This window comes from Mobula hypostoma, chromosome X1, assembly GCF_963921235.1.
Source record: "Mobula hypostoma chromosome X1, sMobHyp1.1, whole genome shotgun sequence".
Classification (NCBI taxonomy): Eukaryota; Metazoa; Chordata; class Chondrichthyes; order Myliobatiformes; family Myliobatidae; genus Mobula; species Mobula hypostoma.
Window position 1 is genome coordinate 9765735 of NC_086128.1, and position 22163 is coordinate 9787897.

At 45.3% G+C, this 22163-nt stretch overlaps 1 protein-coding gene across 3 annotated transcripts in view; it reads left to right on the forward strand.

Annotated features, from left to right (window-relative positions):
- LOC134340175 (1-phosphatidylinositol 4,5-bisphosphate phosphodiesterase delta-3-like) overlaps positions 1-22163 on the forward strand; it is a 76298-nt gene that overhangs the window by 13871 nt on the left and 40264 nt on the right. For 2 of the 3 annotated variants that reach the window (XM_063037105.1, XM_063037106.1), the window contains exons 2-4: positions 10018-10167; positions 11744-11972; positions 15607-15736. In XM_063037105.1, coding sequence (XP_062893175.1) covers positions 10018-10167; positions 11744-11972; positions 15607-15736 — 509 coding nt within the window. The remainder of the gene's footprint in view (positions 1-10017; positions 10168-11743; positions 11973-15606; positions 15737-22163) is intronic. The other variant, XM_063037107.1, reaches the window with a different exon arrangement.

Below are 22163 nucleotides of genomic sequence, written 5' to 3' on the forward strand. Positions count from 1 at the left end.
CACCTCCTCCTCTGTAATCTGTACAGAGTCCATGACCTTGCTGGTGCTTTGCCTCACTTCTGTGTCCATCTCCTGAGTAAATACAGATGCAAAAAAAATTATTTAAGATCTCCCCCATCTGTTTTGGCTCCACACATGAATTACCATTCTGGACTTCCAGAGGACAAATTTTGTCCCTTGCAATACTTCTGCTCTGGACATATCTGTAGAATCCCTTTGGATTCTCCTTCACCTTGTCTGCTAAGGCAACCTCATGCCTTCTTTAAGCCCTCCTGATTTCTTTCCTTAAGTGTCCTCTTGCATTTCTTATACTCCATAAGCACCTCATTTGTTCCTACCTGCCTATACCTATTATGCACCTCCTTTTTTTTCTCTTAGCCAGGGCCTTATTATCTCCTGAAAACCAAGGTTCCCTGCACTTGTTTCTTTACCTTTTATTCTTCCAGGCACATACAAACTCTGTACTCTCAAAATTGCACTTCTGAAGGCCACCCACTTAGCAAATCCACCTTTGCCAGAAAACAGCCTGTCCCAATCCACACCATTTCATCTGAAAAACTCTTCAGCCTGAATGTTAAACAGCCAGCCCGTCCCCTTTTTAAATCATACTTTAGTGAAAGCTATAGATATAGTTAGTGAATGAGCGAAATACACTGAAAATAAAAGAGAAGATTGATTAGATATGACCTACCACGCACGAAGCCATGCTGACTATCCTTAATCAGGCCATGTCTATCCAAATAGTTGTATATCCAGTCCCTTAGATTATCTTCCAATAACTTTCTTACAGCTGTCAGACTTGCCGGCCTATAATTTCCTGGTTTTTGTTCAGAGCCTTTCTTAAACAGCGGAACAACATTGGCTATCCTCCAATTCTCTATCTCACTGGTCACTAAGGATGATATAAGTATTTCTGCTAGGGCCCCGGCAATTTCTGCACTTTCCTTCTGCAGGGTCCCTGGGGATTTAGCTACCCTAATTTGCCTCAGGACAACCAACACCTCTTCCTCTAATCTGTATAAGGTCCATGAAGTTGATGCTGCATTACCTCACTTCTATAGACTCTGTGCCAATCTCCTGATTAAATTCAGATGCAAAAATTTAATTTTAAGATCTCCCTCATCTCTTTTGTCTCCACACTTGGATTGCCATTCGGATCTTCCAGAGGACCAATTTTGTCCCTTGAAACCCTTTTGCTCTTAATATATCTGTAGAAACCCTTGGAATTCTCCTTCACCTTGTCTGCTAGGGCAACCTCATGCTGCCTTTTAGCCTTCCTGGTTTCTTTCTCAAGTGTTCTCTTGCATTTCTTATACTCCATAAGTACCTCATCTGTTCCTACCTGCTTATACCTGCTATGCACCTCCTTTTTTTTCCCTTAACCAGGGCCTCAATATCTTGAAAAACAAGTTTCCCTACACCTGTTATCTGTACCTTTTATTCTGACAGCTACATACAAGCTTTTGAAGGCATCCCACCTACCAAGTACACCTGTCCCAGTTCACACTTGTCAGATTCTTTCTGATACCACCAAAATTGGTTCTTCTCCAATTTAGAATCTCAACCCGCAGATCAGACTTATCTCTATGCACATTTGAAACTAATGGCATTTTCATCACTATTTGCAAAGTGTTCCCCTACATAAGCTTCTGTCATCTGCCCTGCCTCGTTCCCTAATAGAAGAGCCAGTATCGCGCACTCTCTCATTGGGACTTCTATGTACTGATGAAGGAAAGTTTCCTAAACACATTGGACATACTCTGTCCCTTCTACTCCTTTTACAGTATGAGATTCCCTGTCAATATGTGGAAAGTTAAAATCACCTACTTCAACAAATTTATGTTTCTTGCAATAGTTTGTGATCTCTCTACAAACTTGGTCCTCTAAATCCCTCAGAATGTTGGGTGGTCTGTAATATAGCCCCATTAATGTGGTCATACCTTTCTTATTTCTCAGTTCCACCCATAATGCCTCACTAAACAAGTTCTCCGATCTGTCTTGACAAAGTAATGCTCCACCTCCTCCTTTAATCCCTCCTGTTCTATTGCATCTAAAACAATGGAACCCCAGAATATTGGGCTGCCAGTCCTGTCCCTCCTACAACCAAGTCTTACTAATGGCTACAATGTAATAATTCCAGGTGTTGATCCGTGCCCTAAGGTCATCCGCCTTTCCTGTAATATTTCTTGCATTGAAGTTTACGCAGCTGAGGACACTAGTCTCAACATGCTCAACCTTTTGATTCCTGACTTTGTCTGAGGTCTTACCAACATCTGCCTCCATAACCTCTCCACTAACTGTTCTGACACTGGTTCCCATCCCCTTCCAACTCTATTTTAAACCTCACCGTGCAGCATTAACAAACATTCCTGCTAGGATATTAGTTTCCCCCTTCAGTTCAGGTTCTTCTGTACAGGTCTCACCTTTCCTGGAAGAGAGCCCAATGGTCCAAAAATCTAATGCCCTCCCTCCTACATCAGCTCCTTGGCCACATGTTAAACTGTATAATCTTCCTAGTTCTGGCCTCACTAGTATGTGTCATGGGTAGCAACCCGGAGATCACAACCCTGGAGGTCCTGCCTTTTAACTTAGCACCCAACTCCCTTTCCAAAACCTTGTCACTTGTCCTCCCCATGTCATTGGTACCTACATTGACCACGACCTCTGGCTGTTCACCCTCCCACTTGAGAATGCTAAGGATTGATCCGAGATGTCCCAAGCCCTGGCACCCTGGAGGTAACATACCATACCATCCGGGAAACTCATTCTCGTCTCTCCTTTCTGTTCCCTTATCAACAGAGTGATACGGTTTCATAGCTGCTTTACTGAGGCAGTGTGAGGTGTAGACAAGAGTCCATGCTTTCTGTGATGTGCTGAGCTGTGCCCACAACACTCTGCAGTTGCGGACGCTTTTAATGGTGCATCAATAAAAAAATTGTGAGGGTCAAAGGGGACATGTCAAGTTTCTTCAGGGGTTCCCCTTTTTTCCTTTGTGGGAACATCTTTACTTTGAACTTCTTGATTTTTCTCCCTAAATGCTTGCATTCTGTTGGGTCTATTTTAGCCCCAAGAAGCCGCTTGTTAAATCAGTCTGTAGTTGTGTATAAGTGGCCAGTTCCAGTTAAGCGTAAAACATAGAATACACAACAGTACATTGGCCCATGATGTGGTGATCATGATGACAATTTATATTTCCGAACCTTCACTCTATTTTCTCTTTATCCTTTTCTAAATGGACTGAGTTATGACGCTGCCACAAGCCTGCTCACGCGTTGATGCTCTCACCATCTGTCCAGCTTTATTCCCTCAAATTGAGACCCGGCATCAGGGTTTTCTGCTCAGTAATCCAGCATCTGCACTCTCTTCCGTCCCCCCTTGCTAGCCATGCTAGAGATTGGCTAATTCTGTTTGCCAAGATGCCGTTAAGTCCTCTCCATCCTTTAAATTGTGTTGGAGCCGAAGATGATGTTGTCCAGAAGGTTTTTTCAGAAGTCAAATCTTGTCATTGCAGCCATTTTATCAGATGTTCGTCGCAGTGCAGGTCATGAGGGGTCAGCATGTAAGAGCGAGTAAAATAGTAACAAAGGAACTTGTCCTCACGCTTTCCCTTTATTGCAAACTGGCCTATTTAATTAGATAAGGGAAGCTTTTACTTTACTTTATTGTCGCCAAACAATTGATGCTAGAGCGTACAATCATCACAGTGATATTTGATTCTGCGCTTCGCGCTCCCTGGAGTACAAATCAATAGTAAATATTAAAAATTTAAATTATAAATCATAAATAGAAAATAGAAAATGGAAAGTAAGGTAGTGCAAAAAAACAGAGATGCAGGTCCGTATATTTGGAGGGTACGGCCCAGATCCGGGTCAGGATCCGTTCAGCAGTCTTATCACAGTTGGAAAGAAGCTGTTCCCAAATCTGGCCGTACAAGTCTTCAAGCTCCTGAACTTTCTCCCGGAGGGAAGAGGGACGAAAAGTGTGTTGGCTGGGTGGGTCGTGTCCTTGATTATCCTGGCAGCACTGCTCTGACAGCGTGCGGTGTAAAGTGAGTCCAGGGATAGAAGATTGGTTTGTGTGATGTGCTGCGCCGTGTTCACGATCTTCTGCAGCTTCTTCCGGTCTTGGACAGGACAACTTCCATACCAGGTTGTGATGCACCCCAGAAGAATGCTTTCTACGGTGCATCTATAAAAATTACTGAGGGTTTTAGGGGACAGGCCAAATTTCTTTAGCTTTCTCAGGAAGTAAAGGTGCTGGTGGGCCTTCTTGGCAGTGAACTCTGCTTGGTTGGACCAAGGCAAGTCATTTGTGATATTGACCCCAAGGAACTTAAAGCTTTTGACCTGTTCCACTTGTGCACCACCGATGTAAATGGGGTCGTGCGGTCCGCTACTCCTTCTGAAGTCAACAACCAATTCCTTCGTCTTGCTGACGTTGAGGGATAGGTTATTGTCTTTGCACCACGCCACCAGATTCTTAATTTCCTCTCTGTACTCAAACTCATCATTACCCGAGATACGGTCTACAATTGTGGTGTCATCAGCAAACTTATATATTGAGTTTGATGGAAACTTGGCTACACAATCATGGGTGTACAGTGAGTACAGCAGGGGGCTGAGTACACAGCTTTGTGGGGCACCGGTGCTTGGAGTGTTTGTAGAGGAGAACTTGTCCCCTATTTTTACAGCCTGGGTCCTGTCTGTGAGGAAGTTGAAGATCCAGCTGCTGATCTGAGTGCTAAGGCCCAGGTTCCGGAGCTTAGGAATCAGTTTATTTGGAATGATGGTATTAAAGGCAGAGCTGTAGTCAATGAAAAGGAGCCTTACGTATGCATCTTTATTCTCCAGGTGTTCTAAGGAGGAATGTAGGGCCAGAGAGATGGCGTCTGCCGTTGACCTGTTCCTCCGGTAGGCAAATTGCAAAGTGTCGAAGTTGACCGGTAGGCTGTGGTTGATGTGTGCCATAACCAATCTCTCGAAGCACTTCATAGCAATTGATGTCAGAGCCACAGGTCGATAGTCATTCAGGCATGCCACCTTGCTCTTCTTCGGCACTGGGATTATCGTTGCCTTCTTAAAACACGAGGGGATCTTAGACTGAAGCAAGGAGCAGTTGAAGATGTCAGCAAACACTCCAGCTAGCTCGCTTGCACAGGCCTGGAGAACCCATCCTGGGACGCCATCTCAGACATCCCACCCTGTAAAAACTCATTTCAGGGAGGTAGCACCATCAATTTGCGGGTGACTCCCGGAACTTCCAGGAGAGGTGAGATGTCTGCAATAGAGTAGCTCCTTAGCAGCTAGCCAGCTAGTTTAAATAACGTTAGCTACACTAATGAACGAATGACACCTGTTAAACTCACCTCAACATGTCTTCTACAGTCTTAACCCACCATGGGCAATAGAAAGGTCACTGTTGCAAACAGTGCAGCGAGCAACACTGTCATTATTTTTGACCCCTATTAGGCAGGGGTACACTTTAGGGTAGTCTGGGGTGACGTACATTTTATATTTTGTTTTTTTGGAACACTCTGCCATGGTGTGCTCTCTCTCTCTCTCTCACTCTTGCTCTTGCGCTCTCGTGCTCTCTCGCTCTCAAAAAAATTGATTTCCGGGACATTGTATATAATTTGCGGGCATCAGGGAGCCACTATTAATATGCGGGAGACTCCCGGAACTTCCAGGAGAGGCGGGATGTCTGGGCCCGTCACCTTCCTTGGATTTATCTTCAGGAAGGCCCTTCTAACGTCCTCCTTGGTGATGATGCATCTCGATGCCACCAGGTTCGGTTCATCCGGAGGAAGCGGGACGCTCCTCTTCTGTTCGAATCTTGCGTAGAATACATTAAGTTCGTCAGGAAGAGAAGCGCCACAGTTATTGATATTCCCAGCCTTTTCTTTGCACCCAATGATTTCATTTAGACCCTGCCATAGTCTACCGGCATCAAAATGAGCACAAAGATGGCACCGGTATCTGGCGACTCTCTCGAGCAAACTGCCCTCTCCACTATCCTATACCCGAGAAACCCTTCTAAACCTTCAATCTGCTACATCTAGCAAGATCAACAACACCCTGGCGAAGCTACTGACCCAGCTGGAGACCACCGCACCAGAACTGCTTCTTAAACTCCGGACAGCACCTGGACCCGACCAGTGAGGCCCACCACGTTCCCGGAGACCCACGGCCTGCTACCGTGCCGGAGTGCTTGGAGATGTGGCCCATTCGGAGCAGCACCTCTCCAGAGCAGATGACCACACAGAAGTGACGGCGGAGACCTCAAGGTGCCCCAGACGCTTCCCCGGAGCGACCACCCTAAAGCCCTGTTGGTGGACATCCACAGCTGCTGGAAGTGAGGCCTCCGCCGCCAACCTCAGAAATCGAGCCCGAGGCTCGGCTGGAGTGGAGGCCTCTGCAACTGTGACTCAGCTCACAGACTTGCTTCAGCCAGGAGCTCGGCCCTCCAGGATTAAGTGTCGGCTCCAGGGCCCAATCCAATCGACAGCCCGGGCCCCCGGCAGCTGGAAGTGGCAGTGGAGCCTCCCCCGTCACTCGGCCCGACCCAGAGTGCCCGACGCCGTGACCCACTGATCGATTCCCTGCGGGACGTGTCCACCAACCTCAAAGAGCTGCCAACACCACACTGCATCGATGGAGACCTGGAAGGATGCACTACTTACCGAGGAAGCGTGGGAAAAGAGCTGGGCTGCTGGTCAAATTGAAGCTGAGGGGCTTCAGGGTCCTTGTGCCCACCATCCTACTAGCTAATGTGCAAGCCATCGAGAACAAGGTGGATGATCTTAAAGGGAGACTCACCTACTGCAGGGAGATGCAGAACTGCTGTGTATTCTGTTTCACCGAGACCTGGCTCTCCCCTGCCACCTCCGACTGTGCCATCCGACCGGAGGGATTTTCGATCCATCGGATGGACCGCACAGCGTCTTCGGGCAAGACGACGGGAGGTGGTGTCTGCCTACTGATCAACACTGTATGGTGCTCGGACACAGTGGCACTGACAAGCTCCTGCAGCCCGGACCTGGAACACCCATTTGTACTTTTGAAACAGCCTGTGCAAAGGAGCAGCCCAAGTTGCGCCAGTTATACAGACAAAGAAACTGCAGAAGTTTAAAAACAAATGTATGACAACTTACTAAAGGTTTACGGACGAAAAGATGATTATACAAACATGTAAGCAAGGGCAAAGAAAGCTAAAACTACAAAAACAACAATCTGGATCCTAATCCAACAGCCGACTGTTAATATTTAACCAATTAAAGCCTCCCACCATTACTGTCCTCACTTTTGCACTTGTCAGAAAATGTTTTTCTGTCTCCCTGGGAATGTAGGTCTACAGTTTCACTGCTGCCTAAGTTATATAGAAGGATCTGGTCCTAACACAGGCCAAATGTTGTCTGACGTGGATGTGCGGTGCCACTCTATGACTCATTTATTTTTTAGCCCGAACCTTTCAGTCTCTTTGTGAGATGTCACCCTGTCTCGAGGGCATTATCCCGCCCTGTAATCAGGAGTTACATTTTGCCAGGCCTCCTTCTCTTTAAACTTCCTGTCTGCAATGGGTACAATCTGCCTGGTTTATTATACTCCATATTGTTAGATAATGAGTAACGTCGAAGATGGGAATGCAGTTGATAAGATGCAATATAACAGGTTTATTAGCAAAGGAGATGCAGGAGAGAGATTGATAGCACGGATCCGGCTGGCTGAGTAAGAGAGAATAGACGAAGGGGTTCTCAACCTTTTTTTTATGCCGTGTTGTTGTTCCTCTCTGTGTCTAGTGGCACATTGGGTACCTTACTGTTTCTTTAGCATTTTGCCTGATTTTTACAAGGCCGAGTTGCTAGCTTGACTCTCAACCCAGCACGGATGGAAAGTGTGCAAGGAGCTGGCCGGATTCGAACCCGGGACCACTTGCCTCGAAGTCTGCTGTGGATGCCACAACACCACCAGCAGTTTTACGCCATGGACCAATGCCATTAAGCAAGGAGTCCATGGATTCCAGGTTGGGAACTCCTGGAGGGTTGTAGTGAACACTTGCTTTCTGATTTGAATAATGGCTTCCCCAGGGCACTTATTGATCGATATCACTGGACAGTGCAGCACAGTTGCTGAGATTGTGGTTGGCACGGCACTTGGCAGTATTGTGAACTGTGGCGATGGTAATAGACTGCAGCGGGATATGAACAGGCTGGTGGAATGTGTTGAGTCATGGCAAATAAAGTTTATTGTGGAGAAATATGAAGTGGTGTATTTTGGTGGGAAGAATGAGGAGAGGCAACACAGATGAAAGGGCACTGCTCTCCAAGGGGCGTGGGAGCGGAGGGACCTGGGAGTAGGGTGTGCTAATCATTGAGAGTGGCAGGACAGGTGGGGAAAGTACCTTCACAACACTGGGCCTTAACAATGCAGGCAGAAAGTATCAAAGCAAGGAACTCGTGCTGAGCCTTTATAAAACTCTGGTCAGGCCTCTACCACAGTATTGAGTTTAATTTTAGTTGCCTTCTTATGGAAGAATGTGAAGGAAGGCATTAGGGAAAGTCCAGAAAATATTTGTGAGGTACTTTCCTGGGATGAGGGACTGCAGTTATGAGTTTAGGTTGGAGAGTTAGGATTGTTTCTTTTGCAAAGAGAAGGCTGATGGGAGATTGGGTAAAAATACAGTATATCAAAAGATGAGGGGTCCAAGCAAAAAAGAGAGCACAAGGCTTTCTCAGTGCTGAAGAGCCACATGATTAGAGTTCACAGGTTGAAAATAAAGACAAAGAGAAATAAGAGCAATGGGCAACTTTTTTTTACACAGTGTGTGGTTGGAACCTGGATTGTACTGCTTGCAGATGTGGGGGAGACAGCTTTCATTGTGGACCTCAGAAGGGAATTTGATAACTATGTGGTGAGGAAAGATGTACAAGGTGGCAGAGAAAGGGTTGGGTGTATTTAGTGAGTTGCTCAGGGAGAGAGCCAGAATGGGCACAACGGGCTGAATGGTCTCCTTTGACTGTAATCATACTTTGAACTCAATGACATGTGAATCCAAGGTAACGCCTTCCATGTCCTGCTGCTTCATTTCCTGAACTTGTGTTCCTCCCTTTTGTGTTGTAACGCTCTGGACACACTCCCTCCCCTGGAATGCCTTGCAGCCTCTCGGCAGTGACAGCGATGAAAAGGGATTTCAAAGGATAAAGGGTAGCGATCTTCCCATGGATACTTCATCTTCCCCCCCTCCTTTAAAGGATGCTGCTGATAGTTAAAGCAATGAGTATTAAAGGCAGCTAGATGTTTATGTGTCCTGTATCTGAGGCAAAGACCATAAAAGATATAGGAGCAGAATTAGGCCATTTGGCCCATCGAGTCTGCTCCGCCATTTCATCATGGCTAGATCCATTTCCCTCTCAGCCCCAACCTCTTGCCTTCTCCCTGTAACCTTTCATACCCTGACTAATCAAGTATTTATACACTCAATGACCTGGCCTCTGCCGTCACCTGTGGCAACAGATTCCACAGATTCAGCACCTTCTGGCTAAAGAAATTCCTCCTCATCTCTGTTCCAAACAGAGGTTCCTCTATTCGGAGGCTGTGCCTTCTGGCCCTAGACTCCCCCATCATTGGAAACATCCTCTCCACATCCACTCTATCAAGGTCTTTCAACATTCGATAGGTTTCAGTGACATTCCCCCCCAGTCTTCTAAATTCCAGTGAGTACTGGCCAAGAGCCATCAAATATTCCTCATATGATGACCCTTTCGTTCCTGGGATCATTCTTGTAAACTTCCTCTGGACCCTCTCCAATGTCAGCACATCCTTTCTTAGATAAGGAGCCCAAAACTGCTCACAATACTCCAAGCGAGGCCTCACCAGTGCCTTATAACATCCTTGTTGTTATATTCCAGTTGTCTTGAAATGAACACTCTCCTGCCACTGCCAGGAGCCTGCAATGGTCTGTTCTGTATTTCCCTTGCTTAGCTTGTTTGTTGAGAGAACTTTGTCCTCCTGTCTTTCCCAGGACTTCATGAAGACGATGATGTAAAGTATATGATGCGAGGCAGCAAGCTGAGGAAAGTCAAGTCCAGTAAATGGAAGAAAGATCGGCAGATGAAGCTGCAGGAGGATGGCCTGTCCATCTGGTACGAGTCCCGGAATAAGCCTCCTACATGTGAGTATTGGCACCGTGAAAGCACTGGAAGCACTGCAGAATTGACACAATATGATGTTACACCGCAGTTTAGCGCAATGGGAACACCGCAGTTTAAGCGCAAGAGCACTGCAGTTTAGCGCAATGGGAACACCGCAGTTTAGCGCAAGAGCACCGCAGTTTAGCGCAATGGGAACACCACAGTTTAGTGCAAGAGCATCGCAGTTTAGCGCAATGGGAACACCGCAGTTTAAGCGCAAGAGCACCGCAGTTTAGCGCAATGGGAACACCGCAGTTTAAGCGCAAGAGCACTGCAGTTTAGCGCAATGGTAACACCGCAGTTTAGCGCAAGAGCACTGCAGTTTAGCGCAATGATAACACCGCAGTTTAGCACAAGAGCACCGCAGTTTAGCGCAATGGGAACACCACAGTTTAGTGCAATGGGAACACCACAGTTTAGTACAATTGCAGCACTGGCGTTTAGTGCAAATTGGAGCACTGTGGTTTGGCGCAGTGGGAGCACTGGCGTGTTGGCGCAGTAACATTTGCTCAGTACTTGTGGTATGTGCATGATCTGACATGTTCATAAGCACTGTTCTCTCTAAGCTGTATAGATGTGGAGCCGCACAGTAACTCAAATGCTCCCACACATGTAGTCGCTATGCCACACAGCTGGAATTTTCTTTTATATAATATTAATACAATTTTGAAATCTATGTTAATATAGTCGTGAAATACCCTGTAATTAATTATGTGTTAATGAACATAATCCATAAATTTTCCAAACAATAAACTTACCCCAAACTTTACTTCGGAAAATTTTAGAGCTTCAATATATTTACATTGTCAGTGTAACAAGTTACAACTCTGTTACAAACTGTAACAATAAACACAGAATAGAAGTTGGTAGCTGATAGTCAATAAGCCGACAGCCTGCTGAACGTCGATGCCATCTAGTCAAAACATTTTACTTTTACCATTGTCCCTATCAGTTGTTCTGACTGCCTGACATTGTTTACTTGTGTTGTGAGTTGTAGTTTATGTTTCTTTGATGTGTATGTCACAATAAAACCATTTGAAGTGCTGTGTAGTTTTCAGGCCATGTAAAAATTTCCTGTTCAGAGCAATGCATGGTCTGCACAGCTGTAAAAAAAATAGGGGGAATGTTGTTCATGAGACAGTTTGTGAAAGACAGTCCAAAAGCTGTGCTTGTCCTAAGGTGCAGTCCATTATTTTGTGTTTGGATCTTCCCTGCTTCTGAAGCACTGGAGCCCAGAGGTGTCCAGCTGTCCACAGTGATGCAGTTGTTGCCATGGCATGAATGTGGTGCAGACAGCATGGGGTCCCTCAGACAGAATGCCCATGGCTTCAGTGTAAGTTAAAGGATTCCTGCTTGATCCATTTGAAGCCTGGGAGCTGGTTAACTTAGAGCGAGCTCACTGCCACATTGCAGATATCCACCCTCCAACTCTCTCTCAGATGTCCATGAGCGCCAGCCCGATTTTCACTGCAGCCCCTCCCAAACCACAGAGTCAGGCCTCGACCCAGCTGAATTCCCAACGTTAGCCCATTGTTGATCTCCCCTCTGACCTTTCAGTCTCGGTGATGGATATCCGGGAGGTCCAGGAGGGACACCAGTCGGATATGATGAAGAAACACGGCAGCAGCTACTCGGAGAAACGTTGCTTCACCATCTTGTTCGCGGGCAGCCGGAGCAGCCTGGACCTGGTGGCAGCCACGGAGGAGGAGGGGAGACGGTGGGTTCAGGGGCTGAAAAAGCTGAGCAGAAGAGTGGCAGCCATGAGCCAGCAGGACAAAATTGAACAATATCCTTTGACAAGTTGACTTGGCAATCAATGTAAATGAAATTTCAATATACAGAACTGTAAGTATATTTCAGGACCTGATGTTGCTAACCTTTCTGTTACCGATGTTACATTACATACAATTTATGGTTTATGGTTGAATTAAAGGCCAATTTGGTAGCCATAAGAGCCATTAATGGCCTTCAGGTTAGCATCAATTTGGAAAAGCTGCCGAAATATAAAAATAGCCAGGAATACTTAAGATCTAAAATCTTCCTGTTACTTCTTCCATTGCCCAAGGTTATTTTTGCCCTTTTTGCCTGCAGCTCCCTGCCACCCCCTGCTGATACTCTGGAGTCTGCATGGACCAGTTGGGCCAAAGGCCTGTATCTATGGAACATGTTGCCTAAGGAGCATGTCCAAGGTTTAAACAGTATTTAGATGAGCACTTGAAACACCAAAACACAGAAGTCTATGGGCTGAATGTTAGGAAAGAGATAAATGCTTGATGCTCAACAGGGATTTGGTGGGCTGTGGAACTTATTTCTGTGATATGTGATGCAATAAACTGGCTTCAATGGACATTAGCAAGAGAGGGTTGAGGGTAGAGATAGCAAGCAGAACGACATTTGCCTCTATTAATATCATTGGTAATATTACCACAGTACGGCATTTGTTCAAAGGCAGTAAACTCATGCAGAGTTAACAGGACTTCTTTGCTTTTATGTTCATTGCCCCGCTATAAGTGCAGGAGTCAAGACCTTTCTCCTTGGTTAGTTGAACAAATTGGCACCATGATATCAGCTTGTCTGTTGTCCTCCATGTCTGAAAGTCAGTCCCATTGCAGTCCATAAACTCAGACTTTGGGAAGAGAGAGCAAGTCACAGCTCCAGTGTGCCACTCATTTAGGGTTACTGAGAGTTGACTATTGCCCTGGTCAGTCCTTGATCGACTGAGTCTGTTGCACGAATCTCAGAACTTTGAAAGTACCTGAAATGGAAGCAGAGTGTTGGGGCCAACTTAGCAACCCCAACATTTCCATCACACCTGGAAAGGAACATTGCAGGATGTGTAACTCCTGGATCGGCCTCATCTCTCATCCACAAAGTATTCACTGGGAGACGAACATTGTTGTCTTTGAGGGATTCCAATCACAGAGCTAATAGTTTTGAATTACAATGATATCCATGCAGTTCTCACCTAGGTGGGGTCCTAGGCAGCTCATGTCTTCACCCATTTCAGTGATACCCTCCAGCGAATACATTTCCATCCGTATGGTCTCCCAAAGGCTGCAGAAAGCAACTTCAGGGAAAAAGACGTAAGCAATCCCTGAATTTAAAGGCCCAGGTATGACAGAGCATAGAACACAAGCAGCAAATGTGACACTGCCCACTGTCTACCCTCACTTCAACCAAATATCAATCTGTTCAGTACCGGGTAATTAAAAAGAACACATTGAGTAAATAGTCTGGGTTGATGCTGGCAGATTGATTTACTGATGCATTAAATTTATTCCACAGTAATGTTCTTGGCTCTACTAATTCTGTTCACAAAGGCATCTGCAGACAGTTCAGTATTTGCACAAGTGCAGTGAACAAGGAGACTCTGACAGACAGCTCCCGAGGTTAGGGGTGAACTGGTCAGGGTCACTCGGGTGGGGACACTCGCTGTGCTGGTAACTGTGTTGCCATTTAGTCTTGGATCTCAAGCAACACACACAAAATGCTGGTGGAATTCAGCAGGTCAGGCAGCATCTATGGAAATGAATAAACAGTCAACATTTTAGGCTGAGACCCTTCTTCAGGACTGGAAAGGAAGAGGGAAGACACCAAAATAAAAAGTTGGTGGGAGGGGAAGGCAGATAGCTAGAAGGTGATAGGTGAAGCCAGGTGGGTGGGACAGGTAAAGGGCTGGAGAGGAAGGAATCTGATAGGAGAGGAGAGTGGACCGTAGGAGAAAGGGAAGGAGGTGGGGACCCAGGGGTGGTGAAATACAAGAGAGAAGATGTATGAGGACAGAACGGGGAATAGAAGAAGAGGGGAGGAGTAGCAGCCAAAGTTGTCTATTCACCTGCTCCCTCACCTCCATTCAGGACCCCAAACACTCCTTCCAGGCGAGGCAACACTTCACCTGTGAGTCTGCTGCGGTCGTCTATTGTGTCCAGTGATCCCAATACAGCCTCCTCTACATCGGTGAGACCTGTCGTAAACTGGGGAACCGCTTCATCCAGCACCTCCACTCCAAGTGTAACTTCCAGTAGCCAAACATTTTAATTCCTATTCCCATTCCCATTCCAACATGTCAGTCCATGGCCTCCACTTGTGCCACAGTGAGGACACCCCAGGGTGGAGGAGCAACACTATCTGGGTAGCCTCCAACCTGATGGCATGAATATCAATTTTTCCTTCTGATATAAAAAAATTTCCCTCCCCAGCCCCCACTTTTTTATTCTGGCGTCTTCCCCCTTCCTTTCCAGTCCTGAAGAAGAATCTCAGCCTGAAACATCCACTGTTTACTCTTTTCCATAGATGCTGCCTGACCTGCTGAGTTCCTCCAGTATTTTGTGTGTGTTGCTCTGGATTTCCAGCATCTGCAGAATCTCTCATGTTTAGTTTTGGACCTTGGTTAAATGTTTGAACAACTCACACCTTAGGCCAGCTGCCTGAATTATCACTGGTTATCATTCTCAAATATGTTACAGATCTTTGAAGGAGAGGATTTAATTGAACATGGTAACATTCACAGACAAAGTGGATCTGGTATTCATATATAGAGAATTGAATGTACATTTTTGGAAGTTGCATCGAAATTATGCAAAAAAGGATAATTGGGCCAGTTCAAAAATTGGAAACTGTCCTGGGTACAAAGCAAGTGAAATATCAGAGACCAACCCCAATGGAACTAGGGCATCAAAATAGAACTGGGGCATCAAGATGAGATAGAATTAACAGAAAAAAAGGCTTAAATTTGAGGATTCATCACTGGAATACACGTAATGTAAAAGAGACTTTCAGGAGACCGCCATGGTAGTATAACGGTTACACAACACTATTACAGCTCGGGGCATCAGAGTTTGGAATTCAATTTCAACATCATCTGTAAGGAGTCTGTATGTCTTCCCCATGGAATACGTGAGTTTGCTCTGGGTGCTCCAGTTTCCTCCTACAGCTCAAAGACACACCGGTTAGTAGGTTATTTGGTCATTGTAAATTGTCTTGTGGTCCAGCTATGGTTAAGTCAGGTGTTGCAGGGCAGGGCGGCTCAAAGGTCTGGAAGAGCCTATTCTGCACTGTATCTCAATAGATGGGTAAAAATAAATCTAAGAACATTTGGAAAATGTTTAGTGATGGAAGACCATATTAGAGCATGAAATATTGATCAAAAAGGAATCAGATTCACATTAAGGAGAAGTGATGAATGTGCAGTAACAGGATTAGAGTAGAGAGCTGAAGCTGGAGATCAGGGCAAAATGTGGACATGGGACTCCTGTACTGCATTTTCTGTTGCCCCAGGCCTTTTTGTTGTCCCGGCAGATATACAGAGCTCATTGCTCTGCTTTAAGCTGGAAATAATGCTGTATCTGTGACCATGCTGCGTGTGGTTCTCTTTCTTATGTTAAGTGCTGCCAGTTCAGTATTTGCCTTAACTGCTGTACCTTAATTCATCAACACCTGCACAAGGCTGATAAAAATAACGACAACAAGATCAGCTTTAAGGAAATGAAAAATATGCTTAAAATGATCAACCTGAAAGTAAATGATGATTATGTCAACTTTCTCTTTCAGGTAAGGCCCTTGAGTGTGAAAACTCACTATTGTCAGTGTAGTTGGAAACACTGGAGGCAATGATGGGTGTGGGGAGCCCACGTACAGTACATATTGGATCATTGACTGATCTAAGGGGGAGACGTGTGGGAATTGGAGGCTTGAATAAGAAGATTCAATGTTAATGGCTCTACAGAATACATTTAGACAGCATGGAAGAAAGAGCAACCTGCTCTTCTATAGTGCTTTCGGAACCCCTAGGACTTCCCAAAACTCAGATGGGAATGTCCTTCTGGAGTCAATATCCCTGTGCTGTAGGAAGCATGGCAGACATTTTGTGCACAGTAAACATCCACAAGGACAGCAACAAGGTAAGGCCAAGGTAGCTGCTTTGAATTAATATTCATTAAGTGAAAAATATTGGCCAACATGTAATTGCTTACACCCACCTGAGGAAGCAGGCATACCTTGGTTTAACCTTTGGACTAAGAGGTGGTACTATACTGAGGGCTGACAATGAAGTGGGACTCGGATGGCCTTTTGACTCAGTGCTAGGGGCTCCCACAGAGTTCAGGTGGACACCTTTACTACTGCTTTACACTGATATTCATTAACATCCAGACTGCTGAAACTAGACCAACTCTGGATGAGTAATTGTCGATCCACATGCACGGCTGATAGTACCTTATAGTTCCCAGACCAATGGAGCAGAGTTGTTCAGCCCACCACCAATGGGCTAAATGTGCCCACGACAACACATATGGTGCAGTCCCAATATTCCACTATGCATGAAGCCCAAGAGTCGGGCCTAATCGATTTCTCCCTGTGGTCTGGCAATGTGAAGAATGGGGATTGTGAAGGAGATTTAGGGAGCAAATGTGAGGGGCCACAGAGAGGATGGAGACTTGAGTGCAGGCAAGATTTCAGAGATGATTGAGACCTTGGTGAAGAAAAGGTTGGATAGGAGACTGCAACCTTCGTGGTACGAGGTAGCAAGGTTTCAGGCAGTGGAGAGGAGCAGCATGTTGGAGAGTTGAATCAAGGTCTGGTGGGGAAAGTTTGGAGAGAAGGAGGATGAAGATTCAGGAACAGTTTCTTTCCAACCATCATCGAATTTCTGACAGTCCATGAACCCATGAACACAATAGTTCGTTATTCACAAAACACTGGAGGAACTCAGCAGGCCAGGCAGCATCCATGGAAAAGAGTAAACAGTTGACATTGCGGGCCAAGATCCCTCATCAGGACATTTAAGATTCCTTTACTTTGTGTACTATATATTTATTTTGTAATTTATAGTAAGTTTTTGTCTTTATACTATACTGCTGCTGCAAAGCAACAAATTTCATGTCATATATGACAATGATAACAAACTTGATTCTGATTCCAGAACCATAGAGCCATAGAACCATAGAAACCACAGCACAGAAACAGGTCTTTTGGCCCTCCTTGGCTGTGCCGAACCATTTTCTGCCTAGTCCCACTGACCTGCACACGGACCATATCCCTCCATACACCCCCCATCCATGTATCTGTCCAATTTATTCTTAAATGTTAAAAAAGAACCCGCATTTACCACCTCGTCTGGCAGCTCATTCCATACTCCCAGCACTCTCTGTGTGAAGAAGCCCCCCACTAATGTTCCCCTTAAACTTTTCCCCCCTCACCCTTAACCCATGTCCTCTGTTTTTTTTTCTCCCCTTGCCTCAGTGGAAAAAGCCTGCATGCATTCACTCTATCTATACCCATCATAATTTTATATACCTCTATCAAATCTCCCCTCATTCTTCTACGCTCCAGGGAATAAAGTCCTAACCTATTCAACCTTTCTCTGTAACTGAGTTTCTCAAGTCCCGGCAACATCCTTGTAAACCTTCTCTGCACTCTTTCAACCTTATTTATATCCTTCCTGTAATTTGGTGACCAAAACTGAACACAATACTCCAGATTCGGCCTCACCAATGCCTTATACAACCTCATCATAACATTCCAGCTCTTATACTCAATACTTTGATTAATAAAGGCCAATGTACCAATAGCTCTCTTTACGACCCTATCTACCTGTGACGACACTTTTAGGGAATTTTGTATCTGTATTCCCAGATCCCTCTGTTCCACTGCACTCCTCAGTGCCTTACCATTAACAATGTATGTTCTACCTTGATTTGTCCTTCCAATGTGCAATACCTCACACTTGTCTGTATTAAACTCCATCTGCCATTTTTCAGCCCATTTTTCCAGCTAGTCCAAATCCCTCTGCAGGCTCTGAAAACCTTCCTCACTGTCTACTACACCTCCAATCTTTGTATCATCAGCAAATTTGCTGATCCAATTTACCACATTATCATCCAGATCATTGATATAGATGACAAGTAACAATGGACCCAGCACTGATTCCTGTGGCACACCACTAGTCACAGGCCTCCACTCGGAAAAACAACTCTCTACTACCACTGTTTGGCTTCTTCCATTGAGCCAATGTCTAATCCAATTTACCACCTCTCCATGTATACCTAGCGACTGAATTTTCCTAACTAACCTCCCATGCGGGACCTTGTCAAAAGCCTTACTGAAGTCCATGTAGACAATATCCACTGCCTTCCCTTCATCCACTTTCCTGGTAACCTCCTCGAAAAACTCCAATAGATTGGTCAAACATGACCTACCACGAACAAAGCCATGTTGACTCTCCCTAATAAGTCCCTGTCTATCCAAATGCTTGTAGATTCTGTCTCTTAGTACTCCCTCCAATAACTTACCTACTACCGACGTTAAACCTACTGGCCTATAATTTCCCGGATTACTTTTCGATCCTTTTTTAAACAACGGAACAACATGAGCCACTCTCCAATCCTCCAGCACCTCACCTGTAGACAGCGACATTTTAAATAATAGGGCCCCTGCAATTTCAACACTAGTCTCCTTCAAGGTCCGAGGGAACACCCTGTCAGGTCCCGGGGATTTATCCACTTTAATTTTCCTCAAGACAGCAAGGACCTCCTCCTTTTCGATCTGTACAGTTTCCATGATCTCACTACTTGTTTCCCTTAATTCCATGGACTTCATGCCAGTTTCCTTAGTAAATACAGATGCAAAAAACCTATTTAAGATCTCCCCCATTTCCTTTGGTTCCGCACATAGCCAACCACTCTGATCTTCAAGAGGACCAATTTTATCCCTTACAATCCTTTTGCTCTTAATATACCTGTAAAAGCTCTTTGGATTATCCTTCACTTTGACTGCCAAGGCAACCTCATGTCTTCTTTTAGCCCTCCTGATTTCTTTCTTAAGTATTTTCTTGCACTTCTTATACTCCTCAAGCACCTTATTTACTCCCTGCTTCCTATCCATGTTATACAACTCCCTCTTCTTCTTTATCAGAGTTACAATATCCCTTGAGAACCAAGGTTCCTTATTCCTATTCACCTTGCCTTTAATCCTGACAGGAACATACAAACTCTGCACTCTCAAAATTTCTGCTTTGAAGGCTTCCCACCTACCGATCACATCCTTGCCAGAGAACAACCTGTCCCAATCCATGCTTTTTAGATCCTTTCTCATTTCTTCAAATTTGGCCTTCTTCCAGTTAAGAACCTCAACCTTAGGACCAGATCTATCCTTGTCCATGATCAAGTTGAAACTAATGGTGTTATGATCACTGGAACCAAAGTGCTCCCCTACACAGACTTCTGTCACTTGTCCTAACTCGTTTCCTAACAGGAGATCCAATATTGCATCCCCTCTAGTTGGTCCCTCTATATGTTGATTTAGAAAACTTTCCTGAACACATTTTACAAACTCTAAACCATCTCGACCCCTAACAGTATGGGAGTCCCAATCAATATATGGAAAATTAAAATCCCCTACCACCACAACTTTATGTTTCCTGCAGTTGCCTTCTATCTCTCTGCAGATTTGCTCTTCCAATTCTCGTTGACTATTGGGTGGTCTGTAATACAATCCCACTAATGTGTCCATACCATTCCTGTTTCTCAGCTCCACCCACAAGGACTCAGTAGACAAACCCTCTAATCTGTCCTGCCTGAGCACTGCTGTAATATTTTCCCTAACAAGCAATGCCACTCCCCCACCTTTCATTCCTCTGCCTCGATCACATCTGAAACATCGGAACCCTGGAATATTAAGCTGCCAGTCCTGCCCCTCCTGTAGCCAAGATTCACTAATTGCTACAACGTCATAATTCCACGTGTCAATCCACGCCCTCAACTCATCCGCCTTCCCCGCAATACTCCTAGCATTGAAATATATACACCTCAGAAGATTTTTACCACCACTCACAACCTTTGTATCAGCGGATTTGCTTGAACTTTTAACATCATTTATTTTCACCCCAGCCACACTGTCAGCTCTGGTACTGTGGTTCCCATCCCCCTGCAAATCTAGTTTAAAGCCCCCCCAATAGCATTAACAAACCTCCCTGAAAGGATATTGGTCCCCCTGTAGTTCAAGTGTAACCCGTCTCTCTTGTACAGGTCCCACCTGCCCCAGAAGAGGTCCCAATGATCCTGAAATCTGAAACCCTGCCCCCTACACCAGTTCCTCAGCCACTTGTTCATCCTCCAGAGCATCCTATTCCTACCCTCACTGGCACGTAGCACAGGTAGCAATCCTGAGATTACCACCCTCGAGGTCCTGCTTTTCAACTTCCTACCAAGCTCTCTATACTCACTCTCCAGGACCTCCTCACTCTTCCTTGCTATGTCATTGGTACCGATGTGCACCACGACATCTGGCTGATCACCCTCCCACTTCAGAATGTCATGCAATCAGAAATGTACAGAAATGACATTGTGCAGAAAGAAAGGAGGTAAAGCTGGTCCTAATCATTTTTGGCACACTTGTCTGTTAACCGACTCCTGTTACTAATAAGAATGGACTTCCTGACACTGACCAGAAACCCCCAAATGATGTCAATTATGGTGTGTCTCTCAAAAAATTGTCTCTGGTGTGATTTTCAGTCATTTTGGTCTGAATCATAGCTACAGATGTTCCGTCACAGAAGATGGAGCTGTTAACAGCACTGAAGCCTCAAACTGAACCTTGTTTAGAGGGTCTGCAGCAGCTCTCCTGCAGTGTAGACAGGATGTTGTATGGTCATCTGTCCAACCAACCTCACATTGACAATGAAGATACAAGAGACTTCAGGTGTTTTCCTCCCACAGATGCTGTATGACCCACTGTGTTCCTCTGTCACATTGTTTGTCACTCACAAAGACCAAACCTGACTGGGATCCCAGACACCTTAACCCCAGGAGATTTTAGCAGGTTCCCCTCAAAATGAGGAGGCTGGAAAGCCAGAAGAAATCCTGGAAAAAGAGACGTGGCCCTATGTTCATTGGACTGGAAATGGCAAACATCAGATAGAAGAGGTGACACCAAAACATTCCCCACATTTCCTCACAGCTTTGACCTCAGAAAGTAGTCCTTGAAGGTCGCACCACAACGGAGCTGGTGCAGTTCTGGTTATCATACTCTAGAAAGGATGTGATTGAGCTTGAGCAACACACACAAAATTATGGAGGAACTCAGCAGGCCAGGCAGCATCAATGGAGAAAGAGTACAGTCAACATTTCGGGCTGAGACCCTTCATCAGGACTCATTCAGGGTTGGTCTATTTGAGTCCTGCTGAAGGGTCTTGGCCCGAAACGTCGATGGTGCTTTTTTCCATAGACGCTGCCTGCCCTGCTGAGTTCCTCCAGCATTTTGTGTGTGTTGCTCGGATTTCCAGCTTCTGCAGATTTTCTCCTGTTTGTGATTAAGCTTGAGAAGGGCTAGAAGAGATTCACAAGGATGTTGCTGGGACTGGAGAGCTTCATAAGAGGCTAGGTAGGCCGGGACAAGTTTTCCTGTGGTTCAGGAGGCTGAGGAGTGACCATATGGAGGTTTATAAAATTCTGAAGGGTGTTGATGAGGCGAGTAGTCACAGACTTTTTCCAGGGTAGGGGAGTCTAAGATTAGAGGGCACAGGTTTAAGGTGAGTTAAAAGACATTTAAGCAAGTTCACGGATAGGAAAGTTTTGAGGGACATTGGCCAAATGCAGTCAGATAGGACTAGCTCAGGAAGCACCTTGGTTGCCATGGACCAGTTGGACCAAAGGGCTGGAATATTTACTGTATAGGACCCTCTGACCTTCAGCAGGTCAGGCAGAATCATTACTAATACTATTTTACATCCAGAAACTCAGTGTGATATCAACCTTGCAATTTGACTGAACAAGGATCCCCCTTGGTTTCCACTTTACAGACATACAATTAAGACTACCTTGCTCCATTACTTCCAGCAGAGGGTTATGGCTGGGCCCGGTCTTCAAAGTCCCCTACTGTTAATGAATTGAACGAGGGAACACTTTGTTAAATTGCCAGTGTCTATTTATTGGTTTCATTTTCCTTCTTGGCCGTCAGGGATAAGTGAATATAGAGAGTTAGA